General features: G+C 33.8%; 2 protein-coding genes across 2 annotated transcripts; both read left to right on the forward strand.

Moving 5' to 3' along the window:
* Positions 1-4,030: 4,030 nt before the first annotated feature.
* Positions 4,031-11,537, forward strand: TRIADDRAFT_57690 (uncharacterized protein; the record flags this gene model as incomplete). Its single annotated transcript, XM_002113435.1, has 31 exons — positions 4,031-4,105; positions 4,769-4,806; positions 5,303-5,394; positions 5,809-5,887; positions 5,961-6,000; positions 6,154-6,502; positions 6,619-6,674; positions 6,891-6,974; positions 7,073-7,141; positions 7,229-7,253; positions 7,340-7,482; positions 7,591-7,646; positions 7,736-7,782; positions 8,068-8,138; positions 8,204-8,371; positions 8,469-8,533; positions 8,599-8,638; positions 8,737-8,772; positions 8,850-8,915; positions 9,135-9,211; positions 9,279-9,306; positions 9,407-9,487; positions 9,563-9,688; positions 9,755-9,793; positions 9,877-9,986; positions 10,068-10,108; positions 10,220-10,343; positions 10,437-10,545; positions 10,937-11,134; positions 11,200-11,278; positions 11,392-11,537. The coding sequence occupies 31 exons, from the start codon at positions 4,031-4,033 to the stop codon at positions 11,535-11,537; spliced, it is 2,757 nt and encodes a 918-aa protein (XP_002113471.1).
* Positions 11,538-15,138: 3,601 nt separating this feature from the next.
* On the forward strand, positions 15,139-19,691 carry TRIADDRAFT_57691 (uncharacterized protein; the record flags this gene model as incomplete). The annotated part of the gene is made up of 8 exons (XM_002113436.1): positions 15,139-15,399; positions 16,552-16,680; positions 16,879-17,064; positions 17,724-17,946; positions 18,024-18,140; positions 18,603-18,752; positions 18,845-19,081; positions 19,207-19,691. The coding sequence occupies 8 exons, from the start codon at positions 15,139-15,141 to the stop codon at positions 19,689-19,691; spliced, it is 1,788 nt and encodes a 595-aa protein (XP_002113472.1).
* Between the last annotated feature and the right edge of the window lie 1,560 nt (positions 19,692-21,251).

Below are 21,251 nucleotides of genomic sequence, written 5' to 3' on the forward strand. Positions count from 1 at the left end.
ACTCGCATAGCCAGTTGGCTATGATCTTTAAAATCTGTTGTTCTGTTCTGACTGTGCCGTACAGTACAGCAGTTACGTAGTGATGTGGATATTAGCATATTAATAATTAATTAAAATAAAATAAAATAAAAGAAAATCAGCTTTGCACATGTTGATTACCGTATCGAACGGAACAAAGTTGCCGACTTTTATTAGTTCTACACTACATTATACCAACTAGTGTATATACATACAGCTTTGCCCGACGCTGGCAATATCATTAATTAATTAAACAGTTTTTTTTATAAAAATTGATTAGCAAGCGAATTTGCTATCAGACGATATCTTACGAAGTTGGAAATTCAAATATCTCCCTTACCTTAAAGTAAGAACAAAATAAAATAGAATAAATCCAATTTAGTAAGTCCCTAGATTTCCAATTTTGGAAGACTCGTAATAGCTACAGTACAAAGTATACCGTCAAATCCTTGTAATAAAGGAGTATGCGCAGATTGGTGTCTTCACTCTTGTACTGTGCTACGGTAAGGACGTCGCCCAACTCTACTGTACCAATAGGATTTGTTTGGAGCACATACGCAGTTCAAATGTCGATTTCTTAACACTACTTATGCTGCCATCGTTACGGAACTTTTGTGTTTATCTTTTCAATTAATGAAAGGCATGTAAAACTAGACTGATAATAATAATTGATAGGGAACATTAATCATCAACACAGTACTGCATAATGAATACGTATACCTACTGTACTGTACACTGACGAAATAATCGATGGAGTTCACGTTCCGTAAAATGTGGACTTGACGCTTATTTTACGAAATTGAATTTACAGATAGCTAGTACGAGCCAACTGTAGCTTACCCTCTAAAATGATTCATTTTAATTTTCGAAGTAATACCTGGTCATTTTAGTCCAGCTTATTGCCCTCAGGAAAGTACAGTAGTCATAATTAAGAATAATGATTGAGCCTGTTTCAAGTAGATACTATCTTCTGTCATTGACATATCGCAGGAGTAATCAATCAGGCACGATGAAGAAATGATTCAGGATTAGAATACGATTATTGCGAACGCATAACAACAAGAGGGATCATCGTATAGATAGTCCATCTAGTATTGGTTTTCGTGTGTGTGTGCATGGTACAGCAAAGAACCACCTTACTACACTACGTATACTCTGCAACCAGTGCTTCCTATTGCAGGATGCTGTAGTAATCATTATCCTTGTCTAGTTTACATGCTCAGTAACTAGGGTAGTGTTACTGCAACATGTTAGTGATGTCACATTATACAAAAAATCAAATCAAATTCGAGAATTATCCAACATCACATCAATGCCGAAAAAAATCAACACTGTACAGCACAATATGCACCCTCTCGTCAATTACGTACAGTATGCTGGTTACCCGAGCTTCTTAGTTGAGAAGTTTAAACTCTGTGCTTGCAACCTTGAGGCATACTGTACTTATTGCTAAATATTGGATGTGGTTCCAATCGAAATTGGAGAGCATCACTACTGTACATGTTGCAAAACAACTTGGAAATGCTACATTACGGTACTGTACAGTACATCTTTTACCTGTCTCTTCCATCAGCAGGATTGTACTGTACTGTAGATTGCTCCAGAGTTGGGTATCCGAACGATCTTCAGACGGATGAGACGGAACTCTACACACTCACACTGTACCGTACCGTACAGACGTAAAGTACTGTACTGTAAGCACTGTACTCTACAGTACTGTATTCACTGAGTTGATAGTGTAGAGTGACAGTGAAGCAGAGTTGGGTATCCGAACGATCTCCAGACGGACGAGACGGAACTCTGCACAGTCATGCAGTACTGTACTGTACAGTACCGTACCATACAGACGTAAAGTACTGTAAGCACTGTACTGTACACTGTACCGCAAGAAGCGATTTGCTCATACAATTTCTCGTATTCACTCAGTTGACACTTGACAGTACTGTACTGTACAGAGGGACAGTAAAGCAGAACTTTCTATCTTCCCGCCCTTCGCTGACGGGATACAAACATTGGAGCAAGTTTCAGCGGACTTTTCCATGTTTCATTGACTCATTCTTGTAATTATCATGAGGTAAATATGAACTATCGCCTTGATGATCTTCTAGCATTAATCTTCTATGCTTAGTTATGCTTTAATCTATCATTTTACTGATATTGAATACTATCTGCACACTGTGCTACAAGCTCACCCTGGTAAGTGATTTGGTTGTCAAGTTAAACATTGTCAATGACTAGACTTTTATTGTGGTAACGTGACTCACTACAAGCTTTTCATAGGCGAGTAAAATGACTGCCTAAATTCATGGGGTAACCAAGTACTTTCCAGTCCATTGCAGTGATTAATGGCGTCGTTTTAGATAGTAGGCGCTACATGCAGGGGCTACAAGACTCTCTTGGCACTAAGATGATGTATCTGCTTCATTAACTTTTACTTTTATTGATCAATGAATAGGCGAAGGTTAAAATGGACATTGTAGTTGAAAAATACAGCGCTGATGAGTCAAGAGAAGGTGTCTATCCGATCTTTCCTCTTATTTACTGTAGCATGCGATAGCACATACATCTTTATGGTGCTGAAAGATTGAGAAAAGAAATGAATACTATATGACTGTACAACATATTGACTGTCAGTACCTGACAGTTCTGAATGGATACGAATATATCATAGCATAACATGGACAGCGTCATATTTTACCTCCAGTACAACACAGTCGTACCCTAGCGATACTTTTATAAGATATAAACACACCATGTAGTACGCAGTGTGCCATTCTTTTTACTTATCAACAGCGGGATGCAATCTTAGGAATTTTATTTAGTCTCTGATACAAGTTGAAGATCCATAAATGATAACCAACTTGACACGGAACTTGTTGAATTGCAAAGTAGATTAAAATCGAGATCCTATCGTACCATGCAGTAACTGTGTGAGAAAAGGGGTTGGTACTGTATTGTTGGTGACGACCTAGAAGCAATCATTTAAAATAGACTATGGTACAGTACTGTAATTGCAATATACTCATGAAGATATCCGTATTCTTCGCTCTTGTCCTACGTTGATGCGGTGCGTGATAATTATGAACTTTATCTTAAGTAATGATAATATACTTACTGAATGATTTCAATAATGTAACAACGATTCGATAACATCAACAGAGAAAATATTGGGTATGGGCTAAGGGGAGCTTACGCCAATCCAGCAATAGCAACGGACTATTTTTATTCAATTGTATTAGACATATCGACGTTTACTTTTTTTACCAACGTAGCATATAAATATGGAGGGTACGCGTAGGATCATTTGAAGTTTGCTTCTCGTACAACCAAATAATGTTATCCTCTACTCCACTTATCTGTACAGGTTGTAGATGCATAAGTGTATATCAAAATCACTAGGTACCAACTACCAAGTTAATGAGGTGCGTTGAAACGATCGATGCAGTCATTTACAGGTGCTATCTTCTCGGAAGAGTGGATTAGTAAAGTATCAATGATATTAGGCATACCAAGATCGGATTATTTCTTTTTCAGTGTGGTCTATCTTAGCGAAACATATTAACAGATTTAGATTTATAAATCATCACCATGATGAATAAGGCTCACAGTTCAAAATTGAATGCTTATAATGATTGTGGAATAGAAATGCTGAAAATACGCTTATATCTAGAGTCAATTATTGATTCCTTTTCCCTCCTATTCACCTATGCCTTTACGTTTATATTGGCCATTTGCGAAAGTTGTAATAATATATTACAATGCCCTTGATAGGATAGCTGATCTATATCGTGTGTTGTAATTGCCATGATTTTTTGCAACGGTATAAGCCTCTGATATATCCAATATGGAAATTGATGCTTTCGTGGGTTACTTAAATAACTTGTAATTCTAGAACTATAAATACCATATTTTAAAAGAAACCTCAATACAAGATTAAACGCTTTGGATTAAACTTGGACCATTGTACCGTGTTTTGTATTGCATCGAATGATTATAGATAGCTTTCTTTGTAATGCCTAAGAAAATTTCATTTCAAGTTGTTCATTCTTCCGGATCAGAAGAGGGTTACTTACCGGGAGATTTAGAGGTATGTAAATATGCATACTGTTTATAAACATATTACCTAGTTTGACAATTTAATAGCGATATGTTAATATAATTGCATGTACTTTAAAACATCTTAAGCTACTATACTATGAGAGGTACAGTAATGTGTCAGTAGGTATTAAACTGGCCACTTTAGATTCCGTAAGAACGCTATTGTGGTATCTTTAGAACATAGCATTTTGAGGGTTTTACAGCATTCTATTGACAGTAATTCTTACTTATTGATATAATACAGTGTACATATTATATATCAGTAAATTATCTTTCAGGTTATGAGCGGCACATTAAAAGATTAGGAAAGTACAGGATTTATATATTAAAGAATTAAAACGTGATTTAGTACTAAAATTAAAACAGATTACCATAATTGACTACTGGTGGGATAAGTCACGAAATACTATGCGGCATTCTTGGAATTTGAATTCTGCGCATGATAGCGTGTAGCGATTGTGGCATGTTACTTATTGTGCTTCAGAGTTTATACATTTATTTTTATTTACTACATACTAAATGTAAATATCTGTGTAACAGTTTAGTCGATAAGCTGTCTAAGAAATTACGGAGTTACGTTTTATATTTCTCACTCGAAACAGTTTTACTCATAGTTTTTGAATGACATGCTACTGCTTATTGCTGTTAATAGGCTCATTCTCCTTACTCGAAAGGATGGCAATCTTCAAGGTTTGTGACGTAAACTAAATACTACGATGTATATTTAATAAAGATTTAATATTGTTAATTACTAATAAAGCGCATAAAAATGATCGGTTGTACAATGTGTTACAATTTCTAAAAGTATGTAATAGGTATAGTTCTGTCTTATTAGGCAGTAGTGATGATACAATAATATATTGTTTACTATGCCTAAGATTACATTAATTAACAGATCGTAATAGCGATGTACACTGTGCTGTATAATTATGGTTATTAATATTAAATAGTGAGCACGTACTGTATATTTAAAATTTCATTTTGAATGTATGTCAGTATCTTTTATGCATACATGCACGTACACTTTATTCAGCTTTTGTTTGTTGGTCAGAGTTATGCATAAGTTCAGCCTTGCTAAATTTATTTGGATGTACTATATATAATTATATCCCACAAATTACCTAGCTTAATAAACTATTACTAATCCATGATACTAAAACTTTTTTATCTTCTTACTAATACTCAGATTTTGTGTATACCCCCAAGAACTGATAATACAATTTGAGAGGAAAATACAGTTGAGCAAAGTACAATTTCTTTCTCACCACTTTTTAATTGGTAAGTGATTCCTGTATTCTTATCCTGTATTATTGCGATAGAGAAACTAACTGTAGCTGTAGTTGTGCTTATTTTAACAAGAATTTAGAATTATTTTGGTTCATTCATTCATTATTCAACTACTATCCTTAGATTAGAAAAATTTTGTGCGCTGTTAGATGCTTTCGACCACGCATGTTCTAGTAAAAATGCGTATCTGTGCCTGATAAAAATGTAGTAGTTTGTTAGAAATTGTATAATTATAATGGCAGTACCTGACTTTTCATACATAATACAGTATATCCAAAAACATCGCTACCTGTGATATAAATTTGATATTACTGTTTGATACGCCTACAGTATTAATTGTCGAAAGTCTGCTTGATAATTGTATTCATATGACTTACTAACGAAAATTCTAAACACATTATGTAGCTTCCAAAGTTGAGTTATTTATTGGTGGCTCAGGAAACGATAATTATCCCTGGCATTCCTCCAGTTACACCAGACTTGGGTAAAATTTTACTGTTTTTAATTTTGTACTACTATACTCGCTCTCATCCGTTACTGGTATTTATTTTCAATAGTTACATTACACTATCAGACAATGCCACCACCGGCTATAAGGTAAGTCCCAGGCAAATTTTTAAATCACCATCGTAAGCGTTATATTTATGATATCACCTATACCCTTAGCCTTTTACTAAGATAAAATATAATCCATTCTTAATTTTCCTACAATATAAGTAATTTTTATTATATTTAAATTTAACAAAAAAGGCGAGAGAATTAAAATCAGTGTTCCTTGAAGGAGACGCGCGTTTCATCAAAATATTATTACATAAAAATCACGTCAACAAATATAACCTATACAACCAAGTTGGCATGGTAGCTGTAAATGTTCTTGGCGATTTCATAGACGATGGTGGTGACGGTTCACACTTAAATGATTACAATACTATATCTTTACGAAATAAAGTAAATAATGCCTTTAATGATCCGCTAAAGAAAACAGTACGAATTGAGCGATTATCACCTTCAGATGATCTTGTATTCGATTCATACCAAGACGCTGAAATTTCCAAGCTTGTGCGTAAACTTGACGATAAAAAACATGACGCCGTCCTAGGTTAAGTTTTCTTTTTCTTATCTATAAAACTACTAAATTTTACGCAGTGATTTGTCTTTAAATATCAAATTGTTGAAGATACTGAACGTATTCTTTCTCCCTGATTCTTACCGTAGCTGAACGTTATGAATATGCAAAAAAGTTAAAGTACGCCATTTCAGAATTACAAAAGGTATCTTTTGAATGTCTGTAAATTATGATAGTAGATGTTCCTTTTGAGAATAACTGTCTAACTGTGGGCAATGGCTCTTATCGAATAATAATAAAGATTTATTTTAAATATTCGTTACGCGTTATAATGATTTACACTATCATAGTTCCAGAGCCTTGCGCATAATTTAAATTGTTTCTCTTTATCTGTTATTACAACTGATAAATTGGATGAAAGGCTGCTGACCGACTAGGCAGATATGAAATGGAAAAACGTCGGGCGATTGAGATTGAAGATTATGACTCAGCTAAGGCCAAAAAGGTTAGACGAAGTATTCATGACTATAGCAACGATTGGATACTTAAGACAACATTTCGTATAAAACTATTAAATGTACGCCATTGTATTCCATACTGTAGATAACAATGGACGAATATCGGTTGCAAGTATATCGAGAACTTAATTTAAGAGAATTGTTGGAGTTACAGGTATTTCACGATAATTTTCACTAAGTACTTTTATAAATTAAAGTCAGGATAATCATTAATCATTGGATTTATCTTAAACAAATCTAGCCGAATCGAACTACCGACAGATCAAGTAACTTAAGAAATTAATAAATCATTGATTAATTGCGTAAATTTTGCTTGTTTTTATTTATGAACCTATTTCTCTATCTGATACAGTGTTAGATAATGTTATGAAGGAAAGCTCAGAAGCGAAAACACAAAATCAAGATGATCAGGATTCAGTATCCTCTGTCAAGCCTGAAGAACGACCACCTCGACCTGTCGTACTAACACCAATTGCTGGACAAACAAATACTCAGGTCTATAGTTGTTCAATTTATGCAGATGGCTAGTTTCCGTTTACCATAAATTCTGTAGTAAGTGAAGACTAAGAATCGCTAAATGTAATGGATCATTTTATTTTGTAGGCTAGTGATACTTACGAAAGTTACGACAGCAAGCCGCTACCTGCAGTACAAAAAAAGTAACTGCCCATGATAATTATATAACTATGTAGTTGTGGTTCATTACATTATTATCTATTGTGACTTTTGATACAATTTTTAATCTTAGGTCACCGGAAAAATTTGAAAATGATAAACCTCTTCATACTGAGGAAGGTATCGTAATAGGGAACTTGATATAGTTGCGTAGATAGCCTTCATATCACTTTTAATTTGTTCGCCATTATAATTATACTAACTTTATGTAGTTGGTGTAGCTCTGTTTCATCACCCCTTTATACTTACTGCTTTTTTATTTCATTTTAATGAATTTTTACAGCATCTCAGTCTGATGGTACGTTATACGCTAATATACGAGAAATATATATAAGTATTTTGATGACAACTACTTAATGAGCTTAGCTATTCCTTTATCCTAATCGTTCATTTCTTTATGAATAGAACCCGAACCTCTTACAGATAAGCAGCTTCGGGAAGCTTCTGATGTTTTAGATGTCCTTGGTTTAGATATTGTTAGTATGAAATGAGTAATTTGTGTTCTTGGAAGAGGAAGTTATATATCACATTCTTTGTTTAGGTAAAAGGAATTTATTCTCGAAACTGGTCAATCCGAGAGAAGTCTTTTCTAAATTTATCGAACAAAGTGCGAGATAGTGAGGCACCAATCGCTTCGAGTGATTCGAAAGAAGTAGTACGCGGATGTATTTTTGCACTTAAAAAAGGAACGAAAGATAACGTGTTTTCTGTACGTGTTAAACCAAATTAAAAGGCTGAATACATGAGCGTCTGTTAGTGTTATCGTCAAAGTTTTAGTAATAATAGCTCTTCGCATGTCTTTACAGGTATATTCACGTGTTTTGGAGTTAATGCGGATACTATTAACCCAGTATATGACTAAGGCCAACAGGTTATTTTTTGATGCATGTGTAAAACTTGAAGACTTCACTTATTAACCGTTTTAATATTAAATAGTAATTGCAGTAAGCCAGAATTTGCTAATGTGGTTGAGAAGGTATAAATAAATGCATTGAAATTTGTAATTAGTATGTATTGCTGCTGCTGAAAAGTTATGATTTATGTTAATAATTATTATTATACGTATTCCGACAGATTTTGCCATTATTGATTTTAAAGACTGGAGAAACGGTACGAATTAGAATTATCATGCTATTTTTGATCTCATTGTAACTGTATAAGGATTGAAGTTGTATACGTTTAAATAGGCTGTAAGGTTAAGGACAGTAACGATGGACTTCATTTTAGAAATTGCTAAGTATCCAGAAATTCAGGTAAATTCCTGATTGCTCAATTCGATTGTCATTCCATATGAATATAGAAGAGATAACGTATGCGTTTCATTTTAGAGTCAAAATATAGTGACGACACAGTGTGTACAGCCTTTTCGAAAGCAGGTATTAAATACAACATGGTTTGTTGTCACGATATGTGCTATAATACTTGCAAGTTCTCAGTATTTGCGATACTAATGTCTACCACTTGTGATGCAGCCGCCCCGACGATTAGCCGAAAGTAGAATTGAATTATTAGCATCGCTTCACAAGGAATTCGGATTGGGAAAGAAAAGGTAGATCGTTTGCTTCTCTGAATATATCTGATTTTGAAACTGTAACACTCATTTCTCATAATTACAGCGGAATGACTATTTCGAATATGATGAACGTAAGTGTTCGCTAACTTCTCGTTCGAATATTGAACTCTTCTAAACTTAAATAATGTGATTTATTTAGTATAACTTATTCTCAATTTATTTTTATATTAGTTTCTGAATGTATGCTTAGATCATACAGCTGGCGAAGTTCGCGATGGAGCAATAAAGTCAATATTTGAACTGTATAAAGTGGTATGTTAATGTTCGTTATTTGGATATACTCATAGTACACAAATAGTCAATTTCTTCATTGTTGATCTCGTTAAGTCTGGCAATGAAGTAAGAAAGCATCTTCCTCCAGACGAACCAAATATTCGTAAAAGTACAAAGTACAGGATAATTTTTGAGGGCTTCGATAAAATTGATGGAAAGCCGACAGCTGCGGAACTGAAGGTATTAATAAGCATTAAAATGGAGTTAAAATTTTAAATTTTAATTACATTGACTTACGGAAATTAGAAACAAGCGGAAGCGGCAGAAAAGGATAAACAGAAAGAGGTACCTTGTGATAAGCTATTGTCCAAAGTTTTAGCACTTTTAGGAAGAAGGATGTATTTACCATTAATTATTGCAATTATTAGATCCAGGCTCTAAAGGCCCAATTGAATCAATTGAAGCAAATGACTAATGCTCAGCAACAAGGTGACCCTAACTTAGCGCAAATTCAGGAAGCAGAGTCGAATGATAGCAAGTAAGAGAACTATCGCATTAGGTTGATGTCCTATAGCTTACATTATCAAGCGGAGCTTATTACTGTATTCCCTTCATTTAGTAATCTTCATATGCCCCAGGACACCGATAAATCTGCGGACAGTAAGTTTATAGAAACATAGTTAATCAGTATAATAGCATTATTTGTTGAAGCATTAGATGTATATCATAGTAAGCTTATCGATATTATTATCTATTGAAATATTTTCGTAGGAGTTAATAAGAGTAGAAATCGGAGCAAAAGCAAGTTGATCAGTCGTCGATCTTCGCATAGGCCTGAAGATACTGCTAGTGTAGCAACAATGGGAACAGAAGGCGATCAGCTTGGCTTAGAAAAGTTAGCTAAATACTATGCGTAACTACATGATTATGCCCACTAGGAATGACGTTATAATTAATTGTTCCAATTGTATTTGTAACATTTCTATAGGACATGTATATTTTGTGGAGAAGTAAATGAAAATTTTTCAGAGCAAGGCCTGGATATACATTATTGGAAATCATGTCCTATGTTGATGAAATGCCAGCATTGTACACAGGTAAATTTTGCAGCCAGATGCCACAACTCTAAATGCATATCTTGAAATCGATAAAAATAACCAGGCTTTTTCATTACATAGTCTGTGTTATTAGATATCATATGCTATATTATTAGATATGAAGTGTCAGGGCTTACTGTTTATGAGCTGCAGACAGTAAGAAGTATAATCTTCATACAATTCCGTGGCAAATTGCTATTAGGTTTTCTATCGACATAAACGGTTTACTTGACATTTATCTGCTTCATGTGTGCAGTGATTTCACGCATTACCTGAAACGATCGTAACTGGGCGATTCTCTTACTGTTGACAGATTCATAATGACATATTTAATCCAGAAACTATTTCTAAATTTACATTCTAACATTGCTTAATTGTGTACCCCTTTTAGGTTGTAGAGATTTCAAACATGAATGATCATCTTACCTCCGAGTGCGAATCAAAAGAAAAATTCACAAACTGTCCAACGTGTGGCAAAGCTGTTTTATCCGATACTTTGCAGCAGCATGAGAATAGTAGTGACTGTATTAAATCCGAAAAACCTCTGTGCTATTTGTGCCGACTTGAGATTGAAAATGATACGGATGAGGTAACGATTGCTGTATTTCCTAACTATGTGTCTGTTTTTAATAATTGTTGCATGAAATGTCTTAGGCTTGGAAAGCTCACCTTATGGAAAGTGGTAGATGTGAAGCTAATAAGAGAAGATTGGATAAGAATAAGGAAAAGAAGCGTAAGTTATTTAACCTTAAGTTACGGTTATATTAAGCTATATTATATATTCGTTGATTAAAGTCTTGCGTACAAGGAACCATTATTTAGTAAAGTTGGTGTATCTTATTGCAGCTAAAACAAATGTCAAAAAATCAACCAACAATGCTAAGCCAGCAAACACCAAATCAAAGCCGACTAACCTGAATACAAAAGGAAATAATGCTAAGATAAAGAAAGATACGAAAGATGCCAAGCCTGGATCTACACGAATTAAATAATTCTATTTTTAAAATATCGTTTCCTTTCCCCTATGATCATTGATAACCATTTCAGGAGCACTTGATGCGAAAGATTTTACGTTTAGAGGTTAACAACTTAGCACTGCTAATTGTTTCATGTTCATACAGTATGTTAAGCAAAATGGATTTGTTGCATTGCCATAATACTTCCACATCCACTTAAATTTAGTAGCATCTGGATATTACAAGAAAATTTGTCATATTCGAAATTTATATACCATAGTTACATTACTGAATTGAATCTATAATTTGTATCGTATGATTTTTTGTGTTATTCTTAAACGATATTTTCATCCAAGGTTACTCATCTTGCGAGCCTCTACAATATATTCATCAGAACGTGCTTTGCTAGACATTAGTGCAGCATGTATCTATTTTTTTTTCTTCAACAATTAAGAATGTCACAACTTAAAGATATTTAACCTGGCGATAAGTATTAATGTATAAGTTATTTAAATGTATAAAAATATTGGATGATGATCGGGAAGATACTTTTATCGTTATGATGCCAAAAAATGTACTATAACGTATTGTAAATACGTGATATATAGCAAATATGCCGACCTTAAAATTATTTTACTATCTGCAAAATTTACGCGGAAACTCGCCTATCTTGAATCTACTTACGTGTAATGCATAGTTACTGTTAATTATTTATTGCTGACGTATGATAGTTCACCTGGCTGAAATCACAATCAACGTATCTGTTCAAATAGCGCCATTGAGCCACAGATTTATAACGCATCATGATCAGATGTATGATTTTTAGCCGGAAACAATTTGTTAGCGCACATTTCGAACGAATTTTAAATAAAGTTTCTACAATATTCGACTATCACTGCTCAATACTATGTGTGTAAGCGTTGATTTCAACAAGATTGGATTTCTTTCTTCAACAAGTGCATCGATAGAATGAAAGAAATTAATTTATCGCTAAATACTCATAGCTGAACTTAACAACAAAAACGATCATGTAAAATATCATACTTAATGAATGTGGATTTGCTGCCTGGATCGTAATTACTTTTCGGCAATATCCACCAATGATAAATATACCGTAATACTCTAGTAAGTGCTTTAGTACTGTAGAGTATTTTTGGAACAGTACTGTATGTATTTAGAATTAGGTATTTTCCGTATACAGTATCGTAACGGCAACATGCAGTATAAGCGTATGCTGTATACGGCATATTTAATTATAGAGTAAATCGCGCAGTCCTTGACTGATAGGATTAGTCTGTGGGTAAAAAAAGGACCACATCTCAGTTTTAAAATTTCTAGCCTACTGTGCTACAGTGTCATAGGCTACTAGAAGACGACCTAGACCAAACACTCTTGGACGGACAGATACTTTTGGCATCCTCTCATCAAAATGCAGTGCTGTGGCAAACACCTGTCTATGTCAGTACTTTAGTATGGAGACGATCGATTTTAAATTAACTGAATTTTTCTAAATTAAGTAATATTAAATTAAATCTTATTATCCGTTACAAAAATTTTGCTTGGAAACAGTTCTTTAAGATGGTAAATATCATTTAAATTTGTACCAGTAATTTCGAAAAAGACATGGAAGCTTTATACAGGGGTAACCATTTTTCGATATTTACGACCTCACTTGATCAGGAAAGTCCGTCTGTCCGAGGTTGTGGTCAGTCCAGTTGAGTCCAGGTCTTCTTCTAGTAGTCCTATTCATGCTGTACTGTACCTGGTATCGTACAGCACTGCATCATACAATACCGTACTTGCAGTAAGAAAAAAATTTGGCCGGCGGGCAGACAAACTGCGCCCGACGTGGGGCTCGAACCCACGACCCTGAGATTAAGAGTCTCATGCTCTACCGACTGAGCTAGCCGGGCTGACACACTGATAGATCCAATTATTTTTATATAAAACATACTAGTCTCCGTATTCCTTTGTCCGTATTCTGAGCCTTATACCTTGCAAGTACAGTACAGTACTGTACTGTACTGTACATGGAATACTACACAACATTACTGTACTGTATACTGTACTGTACTACAGCAGGAGCGCTAGGATCATGTCGTCTTGGGGTTTCTGCAAATAAATTGAGGGTTAGGAAAAGAACGAGTGCGCTTAGATTAGTTATATGCAATGAAAACTTTCTAGCTATATTTCCAATATCTATTATTTATTTCTGGTTCCCTAGTGTCAGTATCTTATCGAAAATTCTGCTGTATAAGAGCGAAAGAGCGCTTATCGAGTAGAAGATCGCCGATGTAGAAGTACACTCAGTAGACCGCGGCAGAGGCCTGTCTACTGTCCAGTCAGCCCAAGTGGATAATATTCTTCCGTATTTAAGCTAAACATACTCGCTATAGGATTATGAAATCACTGCAGTCCACATTTCCTGAGACTAGAAATCCACCCTGGATACAGTAATGAACGATAATTATAAAAATATTACGACACAAAGCCAATTTCATCAATTTAACGTTGATAAGTACTATACGAGTACACGCGTGCTTTCCAGTAAGCATATTAAGAAGAACTGATGTACTACATTGTTGTAGACAGAGGAAGAATAATTTAAAGTGGATGTTATTTTCTTATAACGCTTACTACTACAGTAATGCTACCGTTGCTATCTCTAATTAGTAATTACTGTAATCAAGTGCAACACTAACAATGTTGGTTTGGTGCAGTAGCTAATTGGACTTACTAACCTACATTGTGCAGATGTATATATCTTGTCATAACGTTGGGCAAACTCGTCCTCGGCCAGCGTACAGTATGTCCCAATAAATGAGATAATTTCTCGCTTTAGGCACATTGAGAATAATCAATATGAAAAATGTTGAATTAGTTCAAGAATAGACTTCGCTGTCATGTGCTTAAATCATCCATTTCAGGAGTAAAATAAGTTGACACCCGAATAGGCTATAGATGTCGATAGAATATTCTATACTCCAAGGTAAATAATAAGTGATATCTGAATAGCCTGTGGATGGAGATAGAATAGTCTAGACTCCAGGTAATGCCGGAGAGGGGAAGAATGATTAATTAATTATAAAACACTGCCAAGATTTAAAGTGTTAAACACTATTAGTAGAAGGATTATGACTATATTTAAGATAATATCGGAAGTACGATTGAATATGCAAATCCTAAACCACTATAATCACGCTGATCACGATGATTGATTACGGTAACCCAAAAATCGACATCATAAATGGAGTAGCTTACTAATTAAATGTCTACATCTGCTATCGTGCAATGGAGATGGTGTCAATAAATGCATTTTATAGTACGGTATAGAAATTATCAAACTAACTATATTGGAGCATACTTACACTACGAGATGATTAATCTTAAAATGTTGTGCAGCTAGAATGAATGTTACTGATATGTATGATGTATTGTTACGTATCAATATCGAATTAAGTATACTTATATTGGAGCATACTTGCACTACGAGATGATTAATCTTACAATATTGTGCTACTAGAATGAATGTTACCGATATGTTTTAGCATACCGCAGCGATTTTTAGCAAGCAAACTTAGTAATTATTACTAACGAATACATATTAAAACTGATTATCCGTACTTAGTTTCAAACCATGACTTTATCCATCTCAAGACTATGCGTACTATTTATTTTACTGGCAATTTACTCATGCCAGTTATCAACAGCTTGGTGGCCATTCTCTTCAGGAAGTGGAAAAATTCAAGGGCAACACAGTAAAGAAGAAGAAGATGAGTTGAAGCAATCCGTTGACGTTCGACTTGTACCATTTGAAGTAAAGAGTGCAGACGATAAATTTATCAAGGATGCCGATTCCTATGTTACATTATCTCGGCTAGATTTTTGTAACTTGAGGGTAAGAGCAGAATATGCCCGTTTAAATTTGAATGGAAATTTTAAAATGATCATTTGTCATATGGCTTGAATCATGTGCATGACTGTATAGTATATTTTCCTTTAATTATGCATACAACACTAGAGATAGAATTGCTATTAAGTGTCGCAGCGCCTGCATGTTGTTAAAACTCTAAAACACACAAAATTGAGAAATTAAATTTATGGCAATATAATTACTGTAAGCACTTATTAGGCATACACCTATTATTAATAGACCAGTACCTTTTCATAAGCACAAACCAACCAAGTACAGAAAATGGACAGTAATTCAAATTAAAATAAAATAATACCCATACCAAACTGAAGAGTTGACACAGTGCTAACTCAATGCAATAAAGTTGTAATCTAATTATTCAGAATGATTACTCTTCTCCCGCAAAGTGTACGAGTGTATAAGCTAATTAAAGCATGATAAAATGGTATCTGTTAACCGTTTAGTGCTATGATATTTTGTTATTGAAGAAGATATGTCTGTGATAGCCACAGATTCATAGGGAAAGAGATTGAACCAAATGCTTAATAGAATTAACTCGGACTTGATATGCTTAAAAGTTTAAGACTATACACTTTCGAATTTTCGGTACTTTATTTTTTTTTTTTCATACAATATCAGATCAACAGTATTTTCTTCTTTCTGAGTACATTCCTAATGAAAGTAGAAAAATCAAATCATGACATTATCATATTATTTCTAGATACAGTAGATAGGCTTTAATAACATTAGATAAGAATGTACTAAATTATCGCTCTACAATTAGAAAATTTAAAATTTATAGTAATAAATTAGCAAGCACCTGTGCTAAACGTAACTTTTAAATAATAAGCATAAGATTATATTAAACTTCGTATGTTAATAAAATAAAATTGGAACTTTTATGGCGCAGGAGAGTAGTAGAAGCTGCCATATTGAGTGATTTTAGCCACAGCATTCTAAATGGTATTAGTTAAGGGTAATCTGGCAACCACAATTTATTGTATTTTTGTATTATGCATTAACTCTACCAAGGATAATTAATTTTCGAAATACTAAACTCAATATATAATATACTGCCAATCTCACGATTATCCCTTGAAATAAAATTGTCCGCATTCTCTTTCAACTTTCATTTAGACAATTGATCAACTAAAGAAATCTTGCGGTGATATTTCTGATGAAGAATTAGCGAAATTAAGTGTGGCTCTACTTAATTGTCAATCTAAGATAGAAGGGCGCAAGACTTACCTCTGCACCAATGATATGGTAGTGTACATTATCAGCTTAGTTACATTGAAACTTTATCCTGTACAACTAGCATATCCATAACTTGATTTGCCCGTAGTAGAACAAAGGCTGGAAAAAATTTTCCAAGCGTCGTTCTCGTCTTAAAACATGTTATTTTTATACGTTATTGTCGTATCTCGTTTTTGGTTTGATTTTTCCCTTGGTGTTAATAATAAGACCATAGGTGAATGCACACAATCGATGGATCCAGATACCTGGAATGCTTATCATATAATTAGCAATCGTGCAAGATCTGTTTGCTATGCTACAAGACAACAACATTTTCGACGACAGACTGAATATACCATTAATCGTTTAGCTGAAACATCGCAAAATCAGTTGTTGCTAATGTATACTTTGCAGGTAAGCTATTGATGATATTTATAATCGGATTCAACGAGTACCCATCGTTGGCATAATTTCTGACAGTTAATCTCAATAACAACATAGTAATTCGATAGTAGATTATACAATACCTATTTTCGAAATAGATGTCTTAATATAAGTACTAATTTAGAAATAATTCAAACTAGATTATCGTTAGTCCAAGTATAATCGAATCTGTAGTGGTTAGATCAACTTTCTGTCTAACAAGATTTCTTAAAGGCAACACACTAATACAGCCAATGTGGATCTAGGTTATCATTTATTTTAGCAAGTTTAATATTGTTCAATATGATTCATATTTTACAATCGCGACGCATTTATACATTGTAGTGGTGCTCAGGCAGTCATAGTTAAGAATATGCAGATTAATTAATTAATATAAATGGTCTACCGAGCATTAATTTAGTAGTGGGTAAAAATAAGATCTGCAGAAGTAAAACATGTTTGTGTTTGATTATATCACACGAAGACAAGTACTATTGAATTTATAAATTAATCTATAGTCGAAAGGCACATCTTGAGTCTGAATCTTTCACCGCTTTTATCCTTATGTATAACTAAGTGGAACTTTGACATCTTGTTTTGTTACCTTTTTATTTGAATATTAACTTGAAATTATGAATTTTGTAATAAAGGATCAGTATATGGTATTGGGTAGGTCAGTGAATATAACTATGAATACTGTCCATCATGGGCAGCAAGATCTTCTCAACCGAAATGAAATATTACGAGTGGAGCAAGCAGAGATTGAATCATCATTGAAGAGAACTTTAAAGCAATTAGCCGTTGAAAAAGAGTTGACTATAGAGCGACAACTCCAGCTAAGGACATTGACAACGTCTCTGAAGGGAAGTTTAGGTAAAATCGCATTTGCAAAGGAAGTAATCTGTATAACATGCTACATATTAATTTTTCCTTTTCTATCCGACGATTAGAGAATACAGCTAGTGTAATGAAAAGGCAAGAGTTAGACCGCAATATAAGCCTGGAAAAGGTTTTAGAAAGCTTGTCTAAAATTGAATACAAAGCCAAAATGGCTTGGTATGAAATTGGTGAGCCAAATAAAATACATTTTATTTTATCGTAATGAAATAACTTAAGGTTACACGCTGTCAAGATAGATTGCTAGTACTACACTTCCTCTTAAAAGACTTTGAATAGCCAGTTATTGAGGCTATTAGAGCGCAGTAGACGTTTGCAAATGGAATATTTAACAGTTGTCACAAGTGTCGTAAATCACACCTTATGTGATAGCTTACGGATACCTTTATTAAGAAGGTTCCACTCTGATTTCAAACCTAATTCAATATCGCGGATATTCCATTAACATTTCATTGATATGACGAAAATGAATCGGAAATTTTAACTTAATTAATAATCGTAGCTGGTGTAATTACTGTTATGCTGATAAAACGCTGTATATTTTAAATTGTTTTGAGGTAAATGAAAACTTCTAAAAAGATTTAATGACTAGTTATGCCTAAATCAGTTGAAATAACTTACTATCATTTCAGACAAGAGTACCTCACAAATCATCCACTATCATCACGAAGTTACACAACATTACATACACACTTTGGAAAATTTGAAACGATTAAATCAAACTATAACTTTTATTATGCGAGTTTATGAAATTCTACGTTACAAGATCGAAAATCACTTAGGTAAGTAATCCAAGAAAGAGAGAATTAAAGTAAATCGGTCATGTGAAATGTCTTAAATTATAATTTCTGGATGTATCGTATCTTTTCTGTAGATCAATTTGCAGACATTCTGGGGTACCAAGGTGATAAAGTATCTTTGATAACAATGTGTTTTATACATTCCGTTTATATACTCATCGCTATCGTCATCTTGAAGTTCATTGATATCCCAGCAGTCTTAAAATTAGGCATTATGGCACTTATTGCAATCAATGCTTTATCTAAACTACGGAATGGCAAAAGCATCCGCCTAATCAGCATTACCTATCTCTTATTGATCATTATCTGCAGTAAGTTTTTAACTTTAACCTTACATTATGACTTCGTTTTTGATTCAATAACAACGAATAAGTTATTTTAATTCTGATGTTTTAAATACTAATCAATCAATTTGATACTTTATAATCTTAAATAGTTCATCGACTGATTGTCAAGTTATATCAAATCTATCGGAAAAATCATCTTGTTAATCCAGTTGATGCAGTTTTAACAACGCCACAGCCTATAAAAAATCATTATAATAATTCCTTCAGTGATACTGATTATAGCGCAAATTCAACGCCCAAGAATGGTAGGGTTTATAAGAAGTTATCGTGGACCCAGACGCCGGATTATTATCCAATGGAAGAGAATTATACAACGCTCCTCCAGGCTTTCAAAAAAGAAATGGTTAACGGTATTAACGAATCCAATCATAGCAGTAGTAGTGAGAAAGTTGTTAATGGTCTATCACCACTTGTTCCCAGTGCTCAAGTGAGCGATGCCGATGATCCTAGCGCTAAATGGACCTTCAAGAATCCACGTTGCCAAGCAAGTACTACAACTGGAAGGCAGTGTAGATTGCCAAGTGTTGCAGGCTATGATCGATGCTATCGACATAAGCAAACTGCGAAAAAATAAATTGCCGCGTTGACTATTAAGATATTTACTACTCAACTGTCCAACATCCATGTCTAGTGAGCAAAGTAGAATAGATAGCTGAGGGAATTTATTATACCAAGATCATGTTATTTACCTTTTCATCTAACTATCAGATTTGAACAGTTTACCTCTCATCGGAGTTCATTAATTTCAATATAATCGACGCCTGGTGTTGTCTGCCATGATTTTTATATATATCTAAATCGATCATTTACTTAATGTACTGTAATTGCTTTCATTCACTAACTTAGTAGAATACTTGTAAGTACCTCGTGAAATGGATACTTTAATTTACAACAGGGATTAAATACAAGGAAATAAGTTGTTGCTGTTTCGCACCAATGTATGATATTCAAGAATTATTTCATCAAACTTAGCCCATGTAAAGATTAAAAGGCGCATGTGGCTATACTGTATATGTACGTGCTGTTTAATTTGCTTAAAAAATGCTAGGTGAAAGTGGTTCTGTTTCATTAGCAATGAAAAGCAGTTAATATAGCACTTGCACTTAATTGATATTTCAGCGGTTAAACCTATCTCAACAATTCCTAACCGATTGGCTTTTATTGCTATGGAAGTTTAAAGTGATATGTGCTTTACTCTCTGTCGAATATAATCTTTACGTTAAATTGTTTTCTGCACATAAATATTGGTAACTTTTGATGGTTATGACCTGAACCTTGGAGTGTACAACTATAATAAATAGAAAAAATAGTGTAATATTACTTACTCACATTGGAAGAATAGAGTTGTATTGTATCCAAAAATTGATCATTGCGACATGCTGTATTCTCTTAATAGTTACAAAGTCATCTCTTGTATTTGAAATTTTCATTCATCTTCCAATTAGTTAAGTAACATTTCAACAGCAAATTTCTGTAGCCTTTTAGACTTTGCCTAGGGTTTATCAATAATCTGACATTGTAACGGTAACTGTTGACGGTTATATGAAGAAAAATTTCAATAAGTATCGAATGTAGGTATAACGGTGCAGCATTAATGAAGGCTATCAGTTTACAAGAACCTAACTTAACCTTATACGTATACATGGATTTCTAAAATTACGATATTACTATATCTCACTAATTAGAAATGAATTACAGTAGTTGTCGAATAAACGTAGTTACTATCTTACAAATTAACGCACGATAATTGATTTTAAAACGAGAAGTGAATTGTTCCTCCTAAAATTCACCATCACGATCATTGGTCGTATAACGAGATATAGATTGTTTATTTCTTATGTACTACCCTGAAGATTGAGCTTACAAAAGCCAAAAAAATTTTTAATTCATTTGACGTTAAAATTAATCGGAAATATTTCACGATATTTCGTGGATTATAACCTAAAATAGGGTAGATTGCATCTCTAAGATATCAATATTATTCGATGATCTTTATGACTGTCATCGATTTAGTAAATTATTATAATTGTTTCTTTATGACAGATTAGTACTCTGTTTCAACTAATATCCCTTGAGACATGGAAAACGAAATCAATCATTTTATTACCAAGCCAAACCTTACTTCAATTTTTGA

The sequence above is a fragment of the Trichoplax adhaerens genome, genomic scaffold (assembly GCF_000150275.1).
Source record: "Trichoplax adhaerens TRIADscaffold_6 genomic scaffold, whole genome shotgun sequence".
NCBI classification, from domain to species: Eukaryota; Metazoa; Placozoa; class Uniplacotomia; order Trichoplacea; family Trichoplacidae; genus Trichoplax; species Trichoplax adhaerens.